Raw genomic sequence first — 20,228 nt, 5'->3', positions numbered from 1 at the left:
TGTAAAACAGCAGGAACCTTGGAAAAGCTGAGTTGCTCAGGAGCTGCTGCTGCGTGCAGGAGTCTCTGCAAACCACCCCCCCCTCCTTGGGCTGGGCAGGGGACACGCCAGGGGTGGCACAGGGGGCTCCTGAGTGCCTGGGGCAGCTTGCCTATGGCTCCATCCCTGGGTGGTCCTGAGGGGTTTGGAAGCATTCCCGTGGCACAGGAGGGGATGTCAGGTGTGGGGCCCAGACCCAGCCCTGTGCCATGTGGTGCCAGGGCTGTGCCCATGGGCTGGTGGCTCTACAAGTGTCCCACCTGTGGTCACAGTGCCCAGTGCTGGCATGCACATGAACTGGGGACCTGGGATGAAGAAGAGTGCAGGAAAAACCCAAATTGTAGAGAAAAAATCCCCAACCTCCAAAAAATCCAAACAATCCCTGAGTCACTTGAGCACCAGGGGAGAAAAAAACTCGACTTTCTTGGAAAGGGGAAAAACTTGAATATTGTGAGACTTGTGATGTTGCCATAAATGAAGAACTCACTCTAATAATTAGCTTTGCATTCCCTGAGGAAATAAAAATCTTTTCTAGCATAGGGAGGTCTTCAGAGAGGGGCACCTTTGCTCACAGTGATGTTCTGTAGCACCAGAGAGCTCCCACACCCCGTTTTCCTAAGATTTACACCCATCCTATAGTTACACCAATCTGGAGTTCCCTTCTCCCTCTGCTACCAGCAGCAAATCTGCCCAAAATGCAATTTTTGGTATTTCTTCTTCCTCCCTTTGGAAAGAGGCAGGCACCAGGCGAGGGGAGAAAGAAGGAGGCGGAGGCGCGGGAGGGAGAGCCCGGGCTACAGACAAACATTCTCTTTATTGAGCTACACATGAATTTTTCCATTAGTCAGAGAAAGAGATTGGCAGTGTGTAATATATCACAGAAACCTCACTGATTGGTAATAGAAAGGCTTAGAAAGACCTGGCGCTTTTTATATATATATATATAATATCTTTTTTTAAGTTTCCTCTTTATTTATTCGTTTTCCTTTGAACAGGTGTGACTGCTCTTCTTCAGCAAAGGTAACTCGTAAAAGTGAAACCGTGAAGACGTCTGGTTACTAATCAAAGTAGAAATGACGAGGGATTGGTCATGAAAACGGTGGCTTCAATGTAAACACTACATTCGATTTTTGTTGTTGGTTTTTTTTTTATTATTTTTTAAATTTTTTTTTGTGGGTTTGTGTGTGTTTTTTAAAATTTTTAAATTATTTTCATTCTTGTTTTTTTTTAAAGTTTTTTAAAGGTTTTTATTTTTTTGCTTTTTTTTTTCCTTTTTTCTTATTTTGCAGCACAAACATCCCCACATGAGAGAGAAAACACCATTCACTAAAAGGGAGAGAGGACTAGGGCAGGAGAGGGGGAGAGAAAAGCAGCACAATAAAGCATTCACTGGAAAGAGTTAAAAATAATAAAAAAAAAACGAAAACAAAAAAAATACTCTAAACAAAAAATAAAATAATATATATATATATATTTGTATAGCCCTCCCTGATGTCCCTTGTCGGCCCTGAAGGAGGGATGAGGGGGGACTCTGGTTGGGGGGGCCGAGCTGTGCTTTTGGATACAGACCTGGAGATGAGCAGTGACCGGGAGCAGGGAGTTGTTAAACCAGGAGGGAAAAAATGGGAAAAACCCACCAGCTCCGGCTGGTGAGGGCTTTGGCCTGAATCGGGGTAGGAACTCAAAAAATCTGACCTAAACCCCCCTGAAGCCCATAGAAGGGAGCAGGAGGAAGATGCTCCCAATGCAGCCTTCCCCACAACAGTCAGGGTGGGAGATGGGAGAAGATCTGCTTGTTGTTTCTCTTTTTAGCTGTGACATGTGGCCGGGGGCAGTTTTCCATTTTTTCCCTCCTTCTTAAAAAAAAAAAAGAAAAAAATAGGGGGAAAAAAAAAGAAAAAAAAGAAAAAAAAAAAAAGAAAAAAAGAAAAAAACTAAAAAAGAAAAATCTTTTTGTTTCTGAAGGTGGTAGCGGGGCCGGGGACAGGCAGGGGCAGCCCAGCCTTGCCCATGCTGGGGAAAAAAAAATTAAAATAACATTAATAATTTAAAAAAGCCAACCCACAACAATGAATTATAATAATCATAATAAAAAAATACCAGCCCGTGGTCAAATAACTGCTGGGAGGAGAAGCCCCTGCCCAGAGCGACCCCGGGCACTGCCCTTTGCCCCTTTCCCTGCCTGGTACCGGGGGGTGTTGGGATGGTGGGGCCGGGCAGAGCCCCCTGGCCCCGGGGTGCCCCAGGCTGGGACATTGGGGACCACAGGGAGGAGCCTGATGGGAGAAGGAGGTTCAAAAAAAACAAACTAAAAAGGTGGGTGTGGATTTTTTTATATATATATATACGTATATATATAATTTTTCCTTATGCCTTTTTATTTACCAACTCACATGATTATGATGACCTTTTTTTTTTCTCTCCTTCAATCTTTTTTCGTTTCTTTCTTTTTTTTTTTTTTTTTTTTTTTTTTTTCCCCGCGCGTGTGTGTGTGTGTCTGTGTGTCTGTGTGTGGTTGCTTTGGGGGTTTTGTTTTTATTTTTTGTTGTTATTTTTTATGTTTCTTTTCTCTCCCGGCGCCGGGATCGCCGCCCAAGCAGTGGCTGCGCCCGGGGATCAGTACAAGCCGCAGCCCCGCAGGTTGTTGGCAATGATGATGTCGGTGACGGCGTCAAAAACCACCTGGATGTTGTTCGTGTCTGTGGCACACGTCATGTGGCAGTAAATCTCCTTGTTGGGGGAGCGGTTTTTGCTCTCGAATTGTGCTTGGATGTAGGCGGCCGCATCCTCGTAGGTGTTGGGACCTGCGGGCAGAGCGGGGGCACAGCGGGGTCAGGGCTGGGGCCGCCCCCTCCCGGCCACACCGGCCCCGTGCTGCTTGTCAAGTGTTTTCATTATAACAGAAACAGGCAAAACTATTTATTTTCACCCCCCCACCCCCCTTTCACCCCTTGGCAGAGTCCATTTTTCCTCCCATCTCCCTCTTTTACATCCCCATTACCCTGCTGCTCCCCCTCTGCCCCATTTCCCCCAAAAACACATCACACCTAAGCGCTGTTGAGGGCTCCTCCTTCCCCAGGCGTTGCTGCTTTGCCCGCTCTGCCCTCTCCCCTTTCCCCCAGGCAGGACAGGATTCCCAGCTGTGCCCAGCTGGGCTGTGCCCGAGGGATGTCCCCGTGGTGCCCCCCAACAGAGCTCATTGCATGGGAGGGACAGGCCTGCAGGCCCCCCAGCCAGGTGGGGACGTGGCCAGGAGACTTGGTGACCACCCCAACATCACCCACGGACAGTGGCCGGACCCCCTTGGTGGGGCTGAGCTCTCTGTGCCCCTCCTGGGCTGGGTGGGGGTCTCACCCCAGGCACTGGAGCAGTGCTGGCCCAGGAGCCGTGTGGGGACACACGTGTTGTCTCCGTGGCCAGGAGGTTTGCGTTGGGAAGGTGGGCTGGAGAGGCGCCAGATGTTTGAGCCGAAAAATGTGCATTATTGCCTTAAGCTGCTTAGGGCAGCGAGAGAGGCTGCGTTGGCCCCTCGCGGGAAGCCACAAAGCCGAGCTACGCCCCTGAAATCGCCTTTGCAAGAGCTGCTATTATCTGGAGATTTATTTTCCTTTCCCAGCTCGCTGGTTCCCCTCGTTCCTGATGCAGTGGGTGGCCGAAGGAGAGGGAAGCTGGGCTGGTGCCCCAGGGCTGTCCCCCTCCATGGGGTAGCCTGGCCGTGCCGTACAGCTGCGTGTGGGATAGTCTGGTTTGTTCTGCCAGGTGGCTGTGAGAAAATTGCTGGTGCCTTCATGATGGGGAAGCCTGAATGCCTCTGGTGGAAATGCTGGTGCATTAAGCTGTAGGGGAATGGATGCCATCTTGCTGAGGGGCTCTCATGTCCCCAGGGCTTGGCATCCAGGATGGATGTGCTCTGGGTGGAACAGTTCAGACACATCTCAGCATCTGTAGGGGATGCTGGAGTCTGAATTTAAACTGGCTTTTTTCTTTTTCCTTAGAGAATTCCAAAGTATCTATTCTTGCCTGTCTTCTTGGTTATTTATCCTTTTCCCCAGGCCACATTGGTTTCACTACAAACTGGATGATTCTCTTGTGGTTCCACAGATTCCTGATGTAAAGGGGCTCTTTCCTCCCCCAGCTACACCCAGTGTGAAGGCACTCCTGGGAGGATGCAGCCTGGATGACCACGAGTCTTAGCTCCTCTTGCAGGAGCTTCCCAGGAACCACCAGCAAACAGGATGGCTCCAATGTTGGCCAGTCAGCTCCAGTGTTGGCCAGTCAGCTCCTGTCAAGTCTTCTTTCCACAGCTCCCTGTGCCCAGGCTCATTTCAGCTCCTCTCCATTTGACCCCCTCACTGTCCCACCAGCCGTTTGGGCACCTTTGCCACAAGAACTGCCCCACCCAGGACAGAGCCCCAGCCCATGAGTGGGGAGCTGGAGCTGCATCACAGCTCGTGAAGATGCTTCTGCACCCCCCAAAGGCACCTGTCCCCTCCCCTCTGTCTCCCCGGTGGCACAGGGTGGGCGTCACAGCAACGGTGCTGTGTCAGCCCCAGGACCTACCTGTGTACTCAGGGAAGCAGATGGTCAGAGGTGACTTCTTGATCTTCTCAGCAAATAGGTCTTTCTTGTTGAGGAAGAGAATGATGGAGGTATCGATGAAGAATTTGTTGTTACAGATGGAGTCGAAGAGCATGAGAGATTCGTGCATGCGGTTCTGCAAAGGGGAGCACAGAGGGAGGAGAGGGGAGAGAGGAAGGCAAAGACAGAGTTAGAGGAGAGGAGAACATTTTTGTGAATTGAAATGGTTAGAAAGCAAAAAAAAACCCTCTATAATAAGACAGTGGTAAATTTGAGCTGGTTACAAAGGTAGAGGAAATGGGGTGTTGGGCTCCTCGTGGACTGGGGGCCAGGGCAGATGTGGGGCTGTGGCTGATCCTCCCCCACATGCCTGTGGGGCCACTCTGGCAGGGCAGACACTTGAAATCTCAAGGAAGAGCAGGAAAAAAAGTAATTTGCTCCTCCCCTGCCCCACCAAAGGAGTAGGGAATGGGTCCTGTCTCTCATCAGAGCCTGGGCACCCCTGAAGCATCCTTTGGAGAGCCCAAATAAAGGATGGACAGACAGCACCAGCCAGCAGCTCTGACACACTGGGCATGGGGACTGGGATGGAGGGGGCTTTGGCCATCCCAGGGTGGTCCTATGGACCTGCCTGGAAGGGTATTTGGCACTGAGTGGTGTCATTGTAGTGAGACCAGTGCCAAGGTATTGCCCAGAGGTTGGAGCAGGTCCTGTCCCTGGAAAAATCTTCAGCTCAGCTTTGAAAATTCATGTCATGTCTGGGTTGCTCCCAAGAAATCCCAAGGAGATAACCTGCATGGTGGTAACCAGTACAGGTGCCTCTGCCAGCCCAATTCCCAGCTCTCCTGAGAATTCTGGGCTTGCAGGCTGCTCCAAGGAGACTTTAAGCTGAGAAAAGCTTTGGTAGGAGCATAAGGGTAAATTTCTAAAAGCTATAATTTTGTTGTTTTATTTTTCCTTTTTTCCTTCTCCATTTACATGTGGACAAAACCCATAAACAGTCATTTTCCCCCTATGCTACCAAAGTTTCTTAAGAAGTGGAGAGCAGACAGCAGAACAGGAGGAGGTGAGGTGAGGTTGTCCTGTGCTCCATAGGCTGCCACAGGGCCCCACAGGGCAGGGTGTTCCCATGCAGGTGCATGCACTCACTGTTAGTACGAAGGTGCCACTGGACAGGACAGATCTGGCCCTCCAAGAGGTCCCAAGCATTTTCTCCATCATTAACTTGCTCTTAGAATCACCAGAAAGCCATTCCCTGCTAGTCCACTGACAGCTTTGGGGGACGTTTCAGGAAGTCCCTGTGCCCCTTTCATTGTTTGTACCCACCTCGTTTCTACTGGAACTTGCAAAGCTCCTGGTGCCAACCCAGGGCTTGGGGAAGTCTGAAGTTGCTGCCCCTCACTGTAGCCCCTGCTGGGGGCTGAGCCCCCCAGTTCTGGCTCCACTGCCTCAAGCTCACATGGGGGCACAGCTGTTCACAAAAGCCTTGTGGAAATCTCATGGAAAGGCGTGTACATGGAGGCTCTGCAGTGGGTGGGGAACCCTCCTGCAGCAAACAGCCCCCCAAAATATCCCCCCCACAGCCCCTTTTTTTGGAGGCGCAGCAAAGGGGGCTCCAGACTCGCCCAAGATTTGTGAGAACACATATGTTTGCTAATGAAATGATGACCCAATTACCATTTTGGAGTTTTCCATGAATGTTTTATTAGTGAGTCATTTTATTAGCTCCACTTCAACGGTAGCTTTTGCATGCAAAATTTAGCAGCTGTCTGATTGCATCTTGAAAGGCTTCGCGATTGCACTGTTGGTTCCTTGACAAAGAGGAGCTGGGGATGCCAAGCAGCCGCTTTCCAAAGCCTTGGGACTTCAATTTGATCCTTATCTTGAAATAAAAAAAAAGGCCTTATTCATAGGGAAACCAGAAACTGCCACAGAAGGATGTGGTTCTTCTTGACTTGTGCTTGTTGCAAAATTGCTGGGTCTTGAGATTTACATGGAGAATATCAGGATGGGCTTTTTCTTGTCCATTTCTGGTGTTGTCCTCTATGTGTATTATATTTAAATAAAGAAGTGATGGTGTTGGTGGAAGAGCAGCTGAAATAAAGCTTCTGCCCAGGGAAATGAGAATTCCCATTCAGGCAAAATAACCCTGATGAGTTCAGGGTCCTGAACACCCAGGCAGAATCTGAGCAGGATGATGTCCTGAAGGAAGTTTTAAAAATTACCAATATCAATACACAAAGCAAAATCCTTTCCCTCTCAGCCATTTGCTTTTCTCAAGGCTGGCCTGTAGTTCTGTCTGATTCATAGGATGGGCCATGTGGGAATTCCTGTCAGAGGATGGGTCCAGCTGAAGCCACATCACTGGAAGTTGGTGAAGTCAATAGGAGCAATGGTTCATTTTCCTCTGCTGAGGTTTATAGAAAAATTTCTCTTGGTTTCTTCAAGTTCCTTACCTCTCTATTATGCCCCAAATAATGGAAGATCTTTAGTTTAAACATAAAACAACAAACTGGCTCAAGCATTATTTTAAAGGGAGGGACGGATGCTCCATGTTTTGTGCTACTACAAAGAAGAGAACACATCATTTACTGAATTGAACCACCAATGGGTCTTCTGACTCTGTGCTCACACAAAGAGACAGTGGAAAAGCAAAGCTTGTGACTTGTGAAGGATTTGTAACAGATGTGGTAGAGGAAACAGTGGGGCAGCAAGGATGCTCTGCCCTGCTGCTGCCTCTGGTGAGCAAAGGAAAAAAACATCCTGCCAAATACTTACATAAAATGAAGCATCTTTTGGTTATATCCTTTTCAAATTCCTTATTTCCAGGTAGGTGAGGCTCTGGCAGACAGCTGGTGCTGAGTGTCGTGCAAGTGTTTGTGGAGCAGCCATGGGGTTAAATAACAAGTTTGAGAAGCTGGACGCACTCAAGGGAGACACAATAAAACCACTCTCACACTAGAAAAGAGCTGGCACTTTATTAACATTTTGTAACTAATAAATACATTACCAACAGCCAATAAATTATTACAATAACTAATGCTCTATTAAACCAATGGACAGTCACTCTTCGTACAAAATTACAGTTAATACAGTTTGGGCCATCAAACATGCAGGAGAAATGATTCAGCGGGAAACCAGCAAAAGGAAAATGGTGACGGCCTCCGGTGATCCTTTGGGAAATGTGATGGGGAGCGGGAGCCCAGAGGCAGGGTGATGGTCACTCTTCCCTTGTCGAGCTGAAGTGGGAAAAAGGAGGTGGGGGAATGGGGCTGAGGAGCACAAATTAGGGACTGGGCTAATTAACAGGGCCATGGCTGGTGCTTGAACAACCCTATCTGCTTGCCCAGCACCACCAGGTTGGTCCAGCACTAGAAAAGCTGGTGAGACTCAGGCACTGCTGAAAATTATGTTTTACCTGCCATGATCTCTTCTCCCCATCTCGAACAGTGGCTTTAGATCTGCAGCTCTGCCTGCACTACAGTCAGGACTGTGTCTGAATTTCCAAGACATTGGGTGGAAGAGGGCCTGGGGCAGTGAGCATCCAGCCCTGCCAACCCCTCTGCCTCTTCTCCTGGTCTCTCCTCCCTGTGCCTACTGCACTCAGTGTCCATGAACAGAGCTGCCCTCTTGGGGACATGGGGCTGTTTCTTGAATCCAGCTCCCATTGCCTGCAAGGTGCCAGCTAGAGGCTTTAGTCCTCCTCTCACTAAGGCATCGATGTTTGAGGGTTGCACTTGCTTGTGTTTGCACACAAATAAAGATTTCCCAGGCTGCTGGCTGGGGCATGAGTGGTCCTGTGCAAAGTCCCTTTCCATAGCCACATTCTCAGTGTAACTATATAGGTCACGTACCTGTATCTATCAGCATCAATTATCTCATGTCAGTGCTGGAGCTCAGAAATGACACGGTACCCTCAAGTCTCAGGGAGCCTTGGGGTGTGTTTGCCTGCTCTTTCCTGCAGAGAGGTAGAGGCAAGACCATGGTCTGCAATTTTGTGCCACTTGGACCACGTCTCTGCTTTCTCCTGTGTGCACTGGGGATGCAAGTGAGTGATGGGTCTGGGTGCCCAGGGTGATGCTCAGTAACAACACTGCTACTGACCTTGACTTGTCCAGTGTCAGATCACTAATGAGTGTTTTAGTCTCCTTGGAAATGGTTGTGGAGTTTTTGGTGGTAAGCCTGAAGACAAACCATGAAAACACTCAAGCCCACTGCAACTAAGCTTCTCTAATTGACTTGACAGATGGTCAGCCTTCTTCCCAGGAACTCAGCAACTCTCCCTGGCTCCAGGAGACTTTGAGACCACAAAAAGCTTGGGACATGTCACACAAACTAACAGTGCAGGGTTGGTCCCTTTCCCAGCACTGTCTGCAAATCCCCCAAGGGTGATGTCTGCCTTGTTGAGCTGCACAGTGAGGCTGGGCACACGGGGGGGACCTTCTGGCAAAAGGACATCTTCTATGTCACATCCTGACCTCTTGGAGATTGCACTCCTGGACTGAGAACAAGGCTTGTTCCCTTGCAGGCAAGCACTGGGCTCATGCCATGATAGATTAAACCCAGCAGATATGTTTTAATATACATTAAAGACTGCCCTCATTAATACTTTCAGTATCCTGTAAAACAAAATCACATCAATCGCGGAGGCACGGCAGGCTCCTCCTGAGGCCGCTCTCCCCTCCATGGAGGGACGGGCTGGCCGGCCATCCAGGAAAGCTGGCTGAAGGCAAGAGCCAATTCCGGTACAGGCTCCTGGCGGAGATGGAGCTGAAGCGGTGCCGGGGGGCAGCAGGGCTGTGCCCGTGCGGGCGCGGCGGGGGCGCAGGGCGGGCAGCGGGGCCAGATGGCGGCGCTGAGCGTCCCCGCTGTCCTGCCGCTCCGCCGGGCCCCTCCGGCCCCCCGTGAAAACCAGACCGCGTGCAATTTCTATATGCAACATTAAAAACCGCCTTCGGCAGCCCGGGGCTGTATTTTAGTGCGTGCTTTCCCAGTGCGCGGTTTTTGCTCGCTCTCCCAACCAGCCCAGCCCCTCCCAAGGAGCTCTGCAGCTCAGCCCGGCAGCACTGCAAGGCTTTCCTTGTACGGGTTTCTCTATTTCATTGAAACTGTTGTTTAAATAAAGAAGCTATTTGCATTTTTGTGGTCTCATGGCTCCACAACCGACCCTCTCATTGACTATGGAGCAAGCCGACAGGGAGCTTCCTTCTTTCTTTTTGCGGCTGTCTGAAGCTCATCACGAGTTGCTAATGCTGCTTTCAATGCTGACAGCACTTGGATGCTTCTGCTGCTGGAACAGTGACCTGAGTCGTCAAAAACCTTCTGCTTCTGCATCCCAAAAAGGGCGCTTTTTTTTTTTTTTTTTTTTTTTTTTTTTTTTTTTTTTTTTTTTTTTTTTTTTTTTTTCCCAAATTCCCACATTAGCTTTGAAGGGCAGCAGGGTGTATACATAGCTATTTCAATTTTGTGCTTTTAAAATCTATCCTCCATGCCCTGGTAGGATTTCTGATACAGCTGTACCAGTTGCAACATCCCTGCTATGTGGAGACTGCAAATGAAACACAGCTCTGGATCTCCAAGGGTCTGGATCCAGAGCATGGCAATTGCAAAGCTCAAGGGGCTGCTAAGAAAAGGCTTTTGAAAGCAGGAGATGTGTTTCAAGGTACTTTTTAGGCAACTGCTGCAAGAATTGCTGGTGTTTAGAGAAAGTACGGGGCAAAAGATTGCTTGTGGAAGGCACATCTGTCAGGAAGAGCTTTGGAGGATGCAGAAGGCAGCAGTGAGTAATAATTTGGCAGGCATTCTGGAGACACAAATCTATATGTGGCCATCAAATGGGAGAAATAGTAGTGTTTAACACTGGAAGCATTTCATTTTCCAAAGGCTGTTTCCAGCATTTGTCAGTGAATCCTCATGACACTCGTGTGAGGGAGGGAATGTCAGCAGCAGCAGCTGAGATGAAGCTTTAGACACACAATATGCCAAAGAAAATGAAAGAAGAGGCTCTGTGTGGCAACATTTCCTCTGCTTTTTCTCCATTTTCTCCCCATGGGGCACCAGCTGTTGATGGTTACCAAAGTGTCAGGGACCAGCTGGAGCTGCAGAGGGGGCTTGGACCTCCCAGCTGGCAAAGCTGGGAATGGGTTACCTGAATCCAGCCTGGAGAGAGGTAAAAGTGCACTGAGCCAGCACTGGCCACTTGACTGCATTTGGCAGTTTGGAGTTAAATTGTCTTTAACAAAATATTTCTGTATTCTTTATGCTGGGAGGGAACAGCTTCTGTTACTTATTAGCTTGTATAAAACATCATTCACAGCAAGGAGTGCAAACAGAAAATCTCCAAAACTCCAGTGCTTCTGATCAAACTCTCCTTACAGAGCTTAATAAAAGACCTACATCCCCAGCACCAACCATCATCACTCTGGGTGCAGTGGTTACACATGTCAGGTACCAAATGTAACCAATGTGTGGTTTTTCTGCCCTGGGTTTGACACAACACCCACCTGGATGCTGGGTGTTACTGCTGGGGCTCAGACAGATGTGTGGGTGGGCTGTGGCATGAGGAGCAGAGAGGAGCTCCTGGCTTTGCTGGCCAGCTCTTTGCAAGAGCTGATGTCATTGGAGGCATTTTAAGGCTGAGATGGTGAAGAGAAAGATGGGTGCTTGCTTGGGCCAGCGCAGGGGAGGCAGGGAGTTGTGTTATTGCTGTTAGTGCCCAGCAGAGCAGCAGCAGGTCCTTGCTGTACAATAGTAAAGGCATCATTTAATTCTCTCTAGGGGTTACTGACAGTTACCAGCCATGCTGGGCTGTAACTGTTGGATGGGTGACAGACACCTCGTTTTCCTCTGCACACCTTTCCTGCTTGCCTCAGGGTACTCATCTCTGGCTGGGCATTTGTCACAAATGTCCCACAAATACTGTCCTGGCAGAGCACAGCCCCTGATGGGGACTCTCCTCTGGCTCCCAAGTGCCCTTCTCTTCCCATCCTCTCTGCTATTTTAATCTACCTCATCTCCCTTCTGCAGTTTCTCTCCCAAAACGTTCCCTAAGCCTCTCCCACTGTCTTCTCCCTCCTGTGCCACCATATGTGCTCCTGTCACTGCCTCCCGCCCACTGACACTCACCTTGCCCCTCCCCTTTGAGCTGTGCTGCTCTGGGCTGCTCTCACACCATCTCTCCTAAATGGGCACACTGAGAAGAGATATTGTCCCTCTCAACCACAGCCCTGAAAAGACCTCCTGAGACCTGAAAGCCACTCCTAGATAAGGCTCCCAAGTGAGGACAGTTGAACTTCTGGTCAGCTTGCGAAGATTCATGATTTTCAAGATAATGGACTTCTAAGAGAGGCAGAGAAGATGCAGGGATCAGCATGGCCCACCTGTCCCCAGAGGGACCTCAGAGGTGGTTGTCTCACCCAGACAACAAGCAAGCTTTTGGAGTGGACTTCTAAGAGTCCATCTATGTCCACAGAGGTGACGCCCCACCTCTCACATTCCCTTCTGCCTTTGACTCAGCAGCATCCAGAGTTCTTGGTGGTGGCCACATGTACCCCAGCCCACCTGCATTTGTCCTCTCTGAGCCCCCAGTTTTGCTGTGCTGGGTGCTACCCTCGCCCTTCCCACTCCTCTTCCCTGCCCTTCCTTCTTCCTTTCCTTGACCTTTTCCTTCCCTACTCCATCACTTGACTCAAATCAGCTCCCTGAGCTCTCCCTTGCCAGTGTTACCAATCCATCTCAATACAGACACTGGTAGAGAGATGCCCTGACTGGAGACACAAACCCTGGAGCTGTCTCTCTGGGATGCTCAGGCAGGAGGTGACACAGGAAAGCCACTGGCTTGTGCTCAGCCAAGGAGGCTCAGAGCACAAGGTTGAGCTTCTCAAGGGGTTTAGATGCCCAAGGGGCAGTAAGGGGCCATGAGGCTCTTGCACACTTTGCTGCCACCCAAGCACGGGGAGGTTTTCCAAAGCACCTTTCCCCATCTCAGGCACTTGAAGGTCAGACTCTGCCTACAAGAAGCCAGGGCTAAATATTTTTCGTGCACCCAGCATTTCAAGGCTGAAGTTTAGAAAGTGATGCCACGTGTGTGCAGGAGCATCACCCCTGCTGAATGACTAAGGCTGGGAGGTGGTGTGGGAAAGGTCCCCAGGCTGGATTCCTTGTCAGGACTGCACTGAGTGGGGAGTCCCCATCAGGACACCATTCCCAGGGCATCTTCACTGCCTACACTCCAGGAGTCCCAGCCCAGCTCCTCCATGGCCTCCATGGAGGTGCCTCAGAAATAGGTTACAGCAACCACTAGATAAATTTTATCATTAATTTTGAAAAACTTGAGGTAAAACTGCTACCAGTAATGAATGATTTTAGACAAGGCTTAGTAGGCTTTGTTACTGTGTCCCTGTTACTCAGACACCAGCAGAACTTGATATGGCTGTTTTACTTGTTCAAATAGCTGTCTGGAAAAAAGGAGGATGTACAAATCCAAGCTATGGTGGCTGCATTCAACACCAAATCCTCCAGCTTTGGGGTCAGAACTGGAGCTGTAAGGGACCTTCAAAATTATCAGGTTGTATTTAGCACTTCTCAAAGGAATAGTGTTTAAAAAAAGGCGAATGACCAGAAGAATTAATAATATCCCTTAATTTTCAAGGCAAAAAAGAAGTTTTGGTTCCAAACTACACTGTTCCTGACCAGTATTTTAAGGCTTTGATTTTTTTCTCTCTTTAAAAGTGAAGTATTTTTGTCTTTTGGCGGTTGAAATGCACTTCGTGGGAAATGAGTTAGCTCCCTGCACAACACTGTGAATTGGAACGGAGGAGTAGAACGGGGCAGCGAGGGAATGAACCAAAAATGAACCAAAGTAAAATGGGTCTGGGGAAAGCAGAACTTGCTGCAGAGTTTTCTGGGACAGGAGGAGGGAGTTATGTATCTCTTCCTTGTCATCTTCTGAGGAGGAAAGAACAAGGAAAGGGAGGACCTGTCCGCGGGACCGGAGGATACTCCAGGCGGGTGCCAGGAGAGGAGGAGCGTCAGTAGAGTCCACAGCCCCGCAGGTTGTTGGCGATGATGACATCCGTGACGGCATCGAAGACGAACTGGATGTTGTTGGTGTCGGTGGCGCAGGTGATGTGAGTGTAGATCTCCTTGTTGGCTGACTTGTTCTTGCTCTCGTACTGGGTCTGGATGTACGCCACCGCCTCCGTGAAAGCGTTGGGGCCTGCGGGAGGGCCGAGAGCAAAGGACAAAGAGCAGGTTAAAGCAGTGCCTTGGGATCCCCGTCCTGCTGTGGGGATGTGGGGAGCTTGTGCGGGGCTGCTGCAGCCCAGGTGCCCTGACTCCATCTCAGGGACGGGCACCGTCACCAGCCAGGATTGCTGCCAGGCAGGAGATGCTCCCTGACTGTCAGCTCAGCTGTATTTTTATTCTGAGTTGCTGTTTATAGTCTAGAGAGATGAAATGGATGAGGGAGCTGAGTGTTAAACAGGCTATGATGGAAGAAATTCCACATCATGGTGACAAGAAATAGAAGAAACCTGCCAGAAATGCAGTAAGTGCTTGACCTAGGGAAAAGGCTTAGCTTTTTTCCTTTTTTAGATTTTTCTTAATTAAAGCTTCAGTTTTTGATGGAAGAGTTAACATGAATTGAGGGCAGTATTGGTAGCTGTGCCCTCCTTTCCCTAAATCATTAAGAGAAGGGGACATGAAAAGATCCAGCCTCTGTTACAGGGCAAAATGGTATTTTCTCAAAAAAACTCCCCCCAAACCCAACAAAAAGACTGATACAGAATGTCCCCCCTGCTCCTTTTTTTTTTTTTTTTTTTTTTTTTAGGGAATTAGGATTGCAGTATTCTCTGCTACAGCCATAATTAAAATCACACTTTGAAGAGTTTCTTGTTTTGGTACATAGAGATACCTGTGCCAAACCTCATCAACCCTCAAATTTAGTGTTAAAAAAAGCTTAGAAGGAGTAATGCAAATCAGTAGATCCTTTCTCCTCTGGTCAGCTCTCCAGCTCTGACCCTGCTCATACACGTGGCTCCACTTGGGCACCTCCTAAAGGCTGATGAAGGCTCTGGAGTGCAGCTCCCAGCACTGGCAGGTACTGCCTGACCTCCAAAAGGCTCCACAACAGTAACACTGCTACTGCTTTGGGGTCCCTTTCTCTCCATGATGCTTTACTGATGGGAAATGCTGTTATTTGCTAGAGAGAAGCTTACGGGGGCTGGAGATGCACTGTGGTGGAAGGCAGCTGCTCTGGGAAATCCCACTTGCACACACATGCACTGCTAGTTGAAGACACAAGTTCCTGAAACCATGAAACTTGAGAATAAGCATGGAGTAAGAGAAGCAAAGTTTTTTCTAGGAGCAGATTATTGCATGAAGAGCTGTGTAAAGAATTGGTTCCACATGCTGAGCACAACCAGGAGGGTATTTTATGAACAGGAAGTTGGTTGTTCAAAGACACGAGGATTTAGATGCTTGATTCTGTCTACAAGAGCAGGGAATCACTAATGCCAGCTTGGTTTAAAGCAAGCCGTGGATTCTGCTGCTGCTTTACTAAGTATTGTGGATTAGTTAAAAGCATGAGTGAATTAAGGGGATGGAAACAGTGCTCCAGCAAACAGCAGGCAAATTTGTGGATGCAGTCTTCTAATAATTCCCTATCAGGAGAACTAATGGACATCAGAAATTTCATTTCATTAAAAGCATTTTGTGGAACCTACTTGTGATGTTGAAAGTCTGCTTGTTCAGTTTATAGGCTTTTATCAAATAATTCTTTTTAACTCCAGGGCAACATTCTAATAATGTTGCTTTTTCATGAGGCCACGAGGGTTTCATCCTGTGGGCTGTGGCCAGCAAAGCAGGGGCAAGCAGCCTGAAGTGTGTGCTGGGGTCTAAAGCCTGGGCTGAATGTTAGCACAGCTGACTTGTAGCAGTGCTGCTGAATACCTGGGGGTGAGATAACTCCTTACCTCAGGTCCCCGTTGGATCATTAAAAGGACTGTCAGCAGTCAGACTTCCTGCCCTCTCTGATGGCACAAGAGAGACAGGAGATCTGTTGAGGGTCTCTGGCATTATGAGAACTCCCAGCTTTCAGAAAAGCATCTTGAAGAATTTAGAGCATCTTTGGGGTCCCCTGAGACTTGGGGAAGATTGGTTTGGTTCACTTGTGGCTCCAGACAGAAGCTTTGTTTTCTTCTGTTTAATTAGCCAAGAGCTCAGCTCCATGTATATGAATGTCTCCCCCACTGAACTTCCCTCTTGGGCTGGGATAGCTTGGGAAGGAATATCTAAAATCACATTCCATCTTGTTCTAGTCTCTCTGACATCAGGGGTTCTGTAAGAATGTTATTTCAGACTGAAGTTTCTGGGAGACAGCAGTGAAGATCTATAAAACCAGGTGCACAAAATGTGATCAGGAAAGAGTGAGAGGTAAAGGTTTGCTTCACTGAGAAAAGGGAAGGGAAGAGGACCTGACAGAAACCATCCAGTATACAGAAGCACTGCTATAAAGATGGTGATGAGCTGCTCTACAAGCCATCCAAAAGCAGCAATCTAATTTGCAACCAGGAAAATCTGGGATAGGCATTATTGTGAGCTCAGCTGTAAAGACTGAAATTTCTATGATTAGATCTTTTCAGACAAATATGTTGGGAATATGTTGGTTCTGTCTGGACCAAGCAGATGACTAGATGGCTGAAATGTGCTGGTAGTGACAAACACCAAAATCTTCCCCAGAGAGGAAGCCTGCAGATGTTCTGAATTCAGCTGGAGTTATTCAGCTCCATGGCCACAGATCATTCAGCCCAAAGCAGCAGTGAGGGATCACTTTTGTCTACTCACAGTTAAAAATCAAGTGCTCAGAGATAAGAAGCTCTGGTTAATAATTTGTTGGCCTGCCCAGAACTGTGACACTCTTGGTGCTCCTGGTTCACAACTGTGTTTCCTGACAAAGAGATTGGCTTCTCTGTCTGTCGGCTTGATTCGTCTGGATGTCTCCGGTGAGTTTAAATAATTCATGACGATAAAAGTTTATTTTTGTGCCATCTCAGAATGGTAATGAGGGTTTGTGGAAGCTGGCGAGATGCAGAGGGAAGCAGCGGGGTGCAGCTGCAGCCTTTGCATGGCTGATGTATTCCCATCATTAGTGGGTCAGATGCCAGGCAGCAGGAGCAGGGGCTTCCTGCACACTGCCCATCCCAGAGCTCCTGCTCTCAACTCCACAGATCACCAAGGCCTCCTTCTCCCCAGCCAAGCTCAGGGCATGGCTCACTGTGGCTCTCCTCTGCCTGCGCTATGAGTTAAGAGGTGTGGGAAGATCAGAATATGAAACACCTTGTTTTCTACCTGCATTTAACTGGAAGTGTTTTCATGTTCAGACACTTGAGGTTGGTGAACTCGAGAGCAAAACTGAGGACTTTTCAACTAATGTGATGAAAATGTATTGCTTGAGCTGAATCAGCCAAGCTGTGCGACCTGCTGTTGGCATACTGGAAGGCTGATCATGGAATCATAGAATGGTTTGGGTTGGAAGAGATCTTTTAAAAGTCATCTAATCTAACCCCCCTGCAGTGAGGAGGGACATCTTCAACCAGGTCAGGTTGTTGAGAGCTCCATCCAGCTTGGATGTTTCCAGGATCATGATGATTCTACAGCCCTGCAGTGCCTGGAAGTGGAAAAGTGGCCAGAAACTGCAGAGGGATTCTTCTTGTGGCCATAAGGGAGCATGGTTGGGTGTGAAAGAACAAAGCTGTACTCCAGCTGAGGACAGCCTAACAAACCCCATGTGTTGGTCTCCTGGAGACTAGTCACCCATTTATAATGGTTACACTCACTGCACCTTTCTGAGAGACCTGCAATTAGGTCCATGATCCTGTGTGACACAGGGAACCAGTGCACATGGGTTTGGGGAGTGCACAGTGGCCTCACCCCTGCAGGTGCTGGCTTGGCATCAAACCCTGTGGCGAGGTGGAGATCAGACACCTGAATCAGTGGTGGTGGCCCTTTGCCAGCAAAGAACTTAGGTCAAAACATGTTCTTGCTTTAAGTGGACCATGGTGGGGGTGATCCTTTGGCACTTACTGAAATAAAACCTGTAGTGAAGCCACTGGGAGTTCTAGCTCTGCATCTTTAGCCTTGTTGCCTGTGATACACTACAGCATCAGCCTGGCTGGGGAGAGCTCTGTGGTCCCTTTGCTAAGCACTCCTGTACAGCCACATTTCTCATTACCTGTGTACTCAGGAAAGCAGATACTCAGTGGTGATTTCTTAATTTTCTCCTCAAATATGTCCTTCTTGTTTAGAAACAGGATGATAGATGTATCTGTGAACCACTTGTTGTTGCAGATGCTGTCAAAAAGCTTCAGAGATTCGTGCATGCGGTTCTGCAATAGAAAGGAAAGATCACATCAGGCCAAAGCCAGCGACCCAGGGACGTTCAACATGTAGGGAAATCTAAAACAACTAAATTAAGGAGGAAAGCAACAAAAAAGAAAATCTACAATATACATAATAAATTTATGTATACATACAGCTGAACATATACATACACAGATGCAGTCCCTATTACATTTGACAGACAATTAGTAACTTAAGGGCATTTAACAATACAGAGCTGTTTGATTTTACGTAGCATTAATTTACAGGATCCCAGCTCATAGAAATCATCATGCACCATGCATGGATGGAGAATTATTTTTGCCCTCTGATCAGATTTATGTGTCGGTGTAGCTCATGCAGATTTTCTAAAACATTTTCAATAATTTTTCTAAAATGTTTTTTTTCCACTTTCTCAAATGTGTGCGGCACACAACTGGTTGGATACATTAACCAAGGACTGGTAGATCCTTGAATTAATCTAGAGTTGGAAGCAGACGTCAAGGTGACATAATTTTGGAAATGACCTTGCCGTGACCTTTGCCTGGTTTTGTTATTTTGTTTAGTGTTGTATGTTGCTGGGCTTTTAATTTTTAAAGTTTTTTGTTTTAGTTCTCTTGGAAGATGGCTCAAACAGAAAGTGTCTCGCAGAGAGGAAAAAAGTGAAAAAAGGAAAAGAAAATAGTATAAAAAGGAAAAACATAACACAGAACATCTAAGAACAATCAGACTAGAAGTCAGGCAGCTACCACTGGTGTTAGCTCATGCCTCTAGAAGAAGATTAGCAGAAGAGCCATACATCCAAATGTACGCACAGCGAGAAGTCAGCTTTTTGGTTATAGGTCATGCAAAAAAAGGACACAGAAAAGGAGAGACATAAGAGGAATTGAAAAACCAGACTAGTTAGAGAGTCGCAAAGTCCGCCACATGGTTTTATGGTGGTGGAAAGAGCTCACGGCAAAGTCAACCAAGTGTTATGTTCCCTGCTGCTTTCAACTCTCAATTCGTTTTTTCTTTTTTTTTTTTTCTCGGTTCAAGAGAAGCTTCATACCTGCCAAATTTGGTTGGTCTCTCAAATGCTCATTTTTTGGCCTTTGTTTGGCTAGATAAGGTCAGACGGCCGAGGAAAAGCTGTGGAGGTGCCGAGGCTGGCGACGTTTGGCGCCGAGGCCGACGCCGGAGCGCACACGCCGGTCGCGTGGCCGTCTCTCAGCCGGGAGCCGGGTAGCGCAGAGAGCAGGCGCGGTGAGGACGAAGCACACCCAAGAGTCAGGGGGTTATCAAAGGCAAAGCATGGTACAGACCAGACCGGCTCCTCGGCTTTTCCCAGCGGGATCTCCTTAGGACAGCACTCCCCAAACCCGCCAGTGAAAAAGTAAGAAACTGGTACAGCCATCACCACAGAGACACTGGAGAGAACAGGGCTGCACGGGCTTGTTGCTGGAGAGTTTTAAGGGGTGAGTGCAGCATGTCCTGTTGCCCCTAGCCCTGGATTTGGGAATGTGGAGTGGTATGTGAGTCAGCCAGGGGCCTTCACCCCTCTCCCACTCCATTTCACACCTGTGTTGTCATAAGTGCTGCTGAGCCCAGCACTTCACTGATTAACACATTCCTTGTCATTGATATGCTTTAGCATCTACTGGATGTTTTATATAGATATAAGAGGCTCTGTGCATGAATGAAACATCTGATCCAGCCCGGAGTGAAGCAGGACACGTGTGATTTGCCGTGCCCTGTCTTGGATGACTGTGCATTTCCCCACCATTTGTATTGACACACGGGGACGACGCGATCACGTAAGAATGTAAAAATGCATTTGCTCACTGGGTCTCAGTTGCAACACGTTGCTTATCTGGATCATCCTGTGCCTGTGGGCTGTTTTTTGCTAACCCATTTGGTACTGGCTGGTACCCTGGAGCAGTGCTCCTCTTTGCTACTTGTGGTGCCAAAATTGTAACCACATAGAAACCTGGTGTACAAAAGCTTTGTGCAGGAGATTCTTGGATACCCACAGCCTTTGGGAGGAGTGAATGAAGTGGAGGGTGGTCGGGGGAATAGAAAGCAAATACAATTAACCATTTTCTTTAGCAGGGTCCCTCCTAGAACATTTTAAATTACATTTTTATCATCAGTGCTGATTTAAACTAAAACCGTGGAGAAACACGTGAATACTGCTTGTGGGCTAAATCCACAGCTCATCTGCAGCAGCCATCAGCCACCTGGGCAGCCTCGTG

The 20,228-nt window shown here is 48.2% G+C and overlaps 1 protein-coding gene across 2 annotated transcripts in view; it reads right to left on the bottom strand.

The window, feature by feature from the left end:
• Positions 1-1,107: 1,107 nt before the first annotated feature.
• GNAO1 (G protein subunit alpha o1) overlaps positions 1,108-20,228 on the bottom strand; it is a 140,903-nt gene continuing 121,782 nt past the window's right edge. The window contains exons 7-8 of one of the 2 annotated variants that reach the window (XM_083870426.1): positions 4,600-4,753; positions 1,108-2,843 (exon numbers count right to left, since the gene is read on the bottom strand). In XM_083870426.1, coding sequence (XP_083726552.1) covers positions 2,656-2,843; positions 4,600-4,753 — 342 coding nt within the window. In that variant the 3' untranslated portion in view covers positions 1,108-2,655. Of the gene's footprint in view, positions 2,844-4,599; positions 4,754-13,477; positions 13,835-17,848; positions 18,003-20,228 lie in introns of those variants that run through there. The other variant, XM_083870425.1, reaches the window with a different exon arrangement.

This window comes from Zosterops lateralis (assembly GCF_965231275.1).
Source record: "Zosterops lateralis genome assembly, chromosome: 12".
Taxonomy (NCBI): domain Eukaryota; kingdom Metazoa; phylum Chordata; class Aves; order Passeriformes; family Zosteropidae; genus Zosterops; species Zosterops lateralis.
Note: the sequence above shows the minus strand (reverse complement) of the source record. Positions and strands in the feature narration are given on the sequence as shown.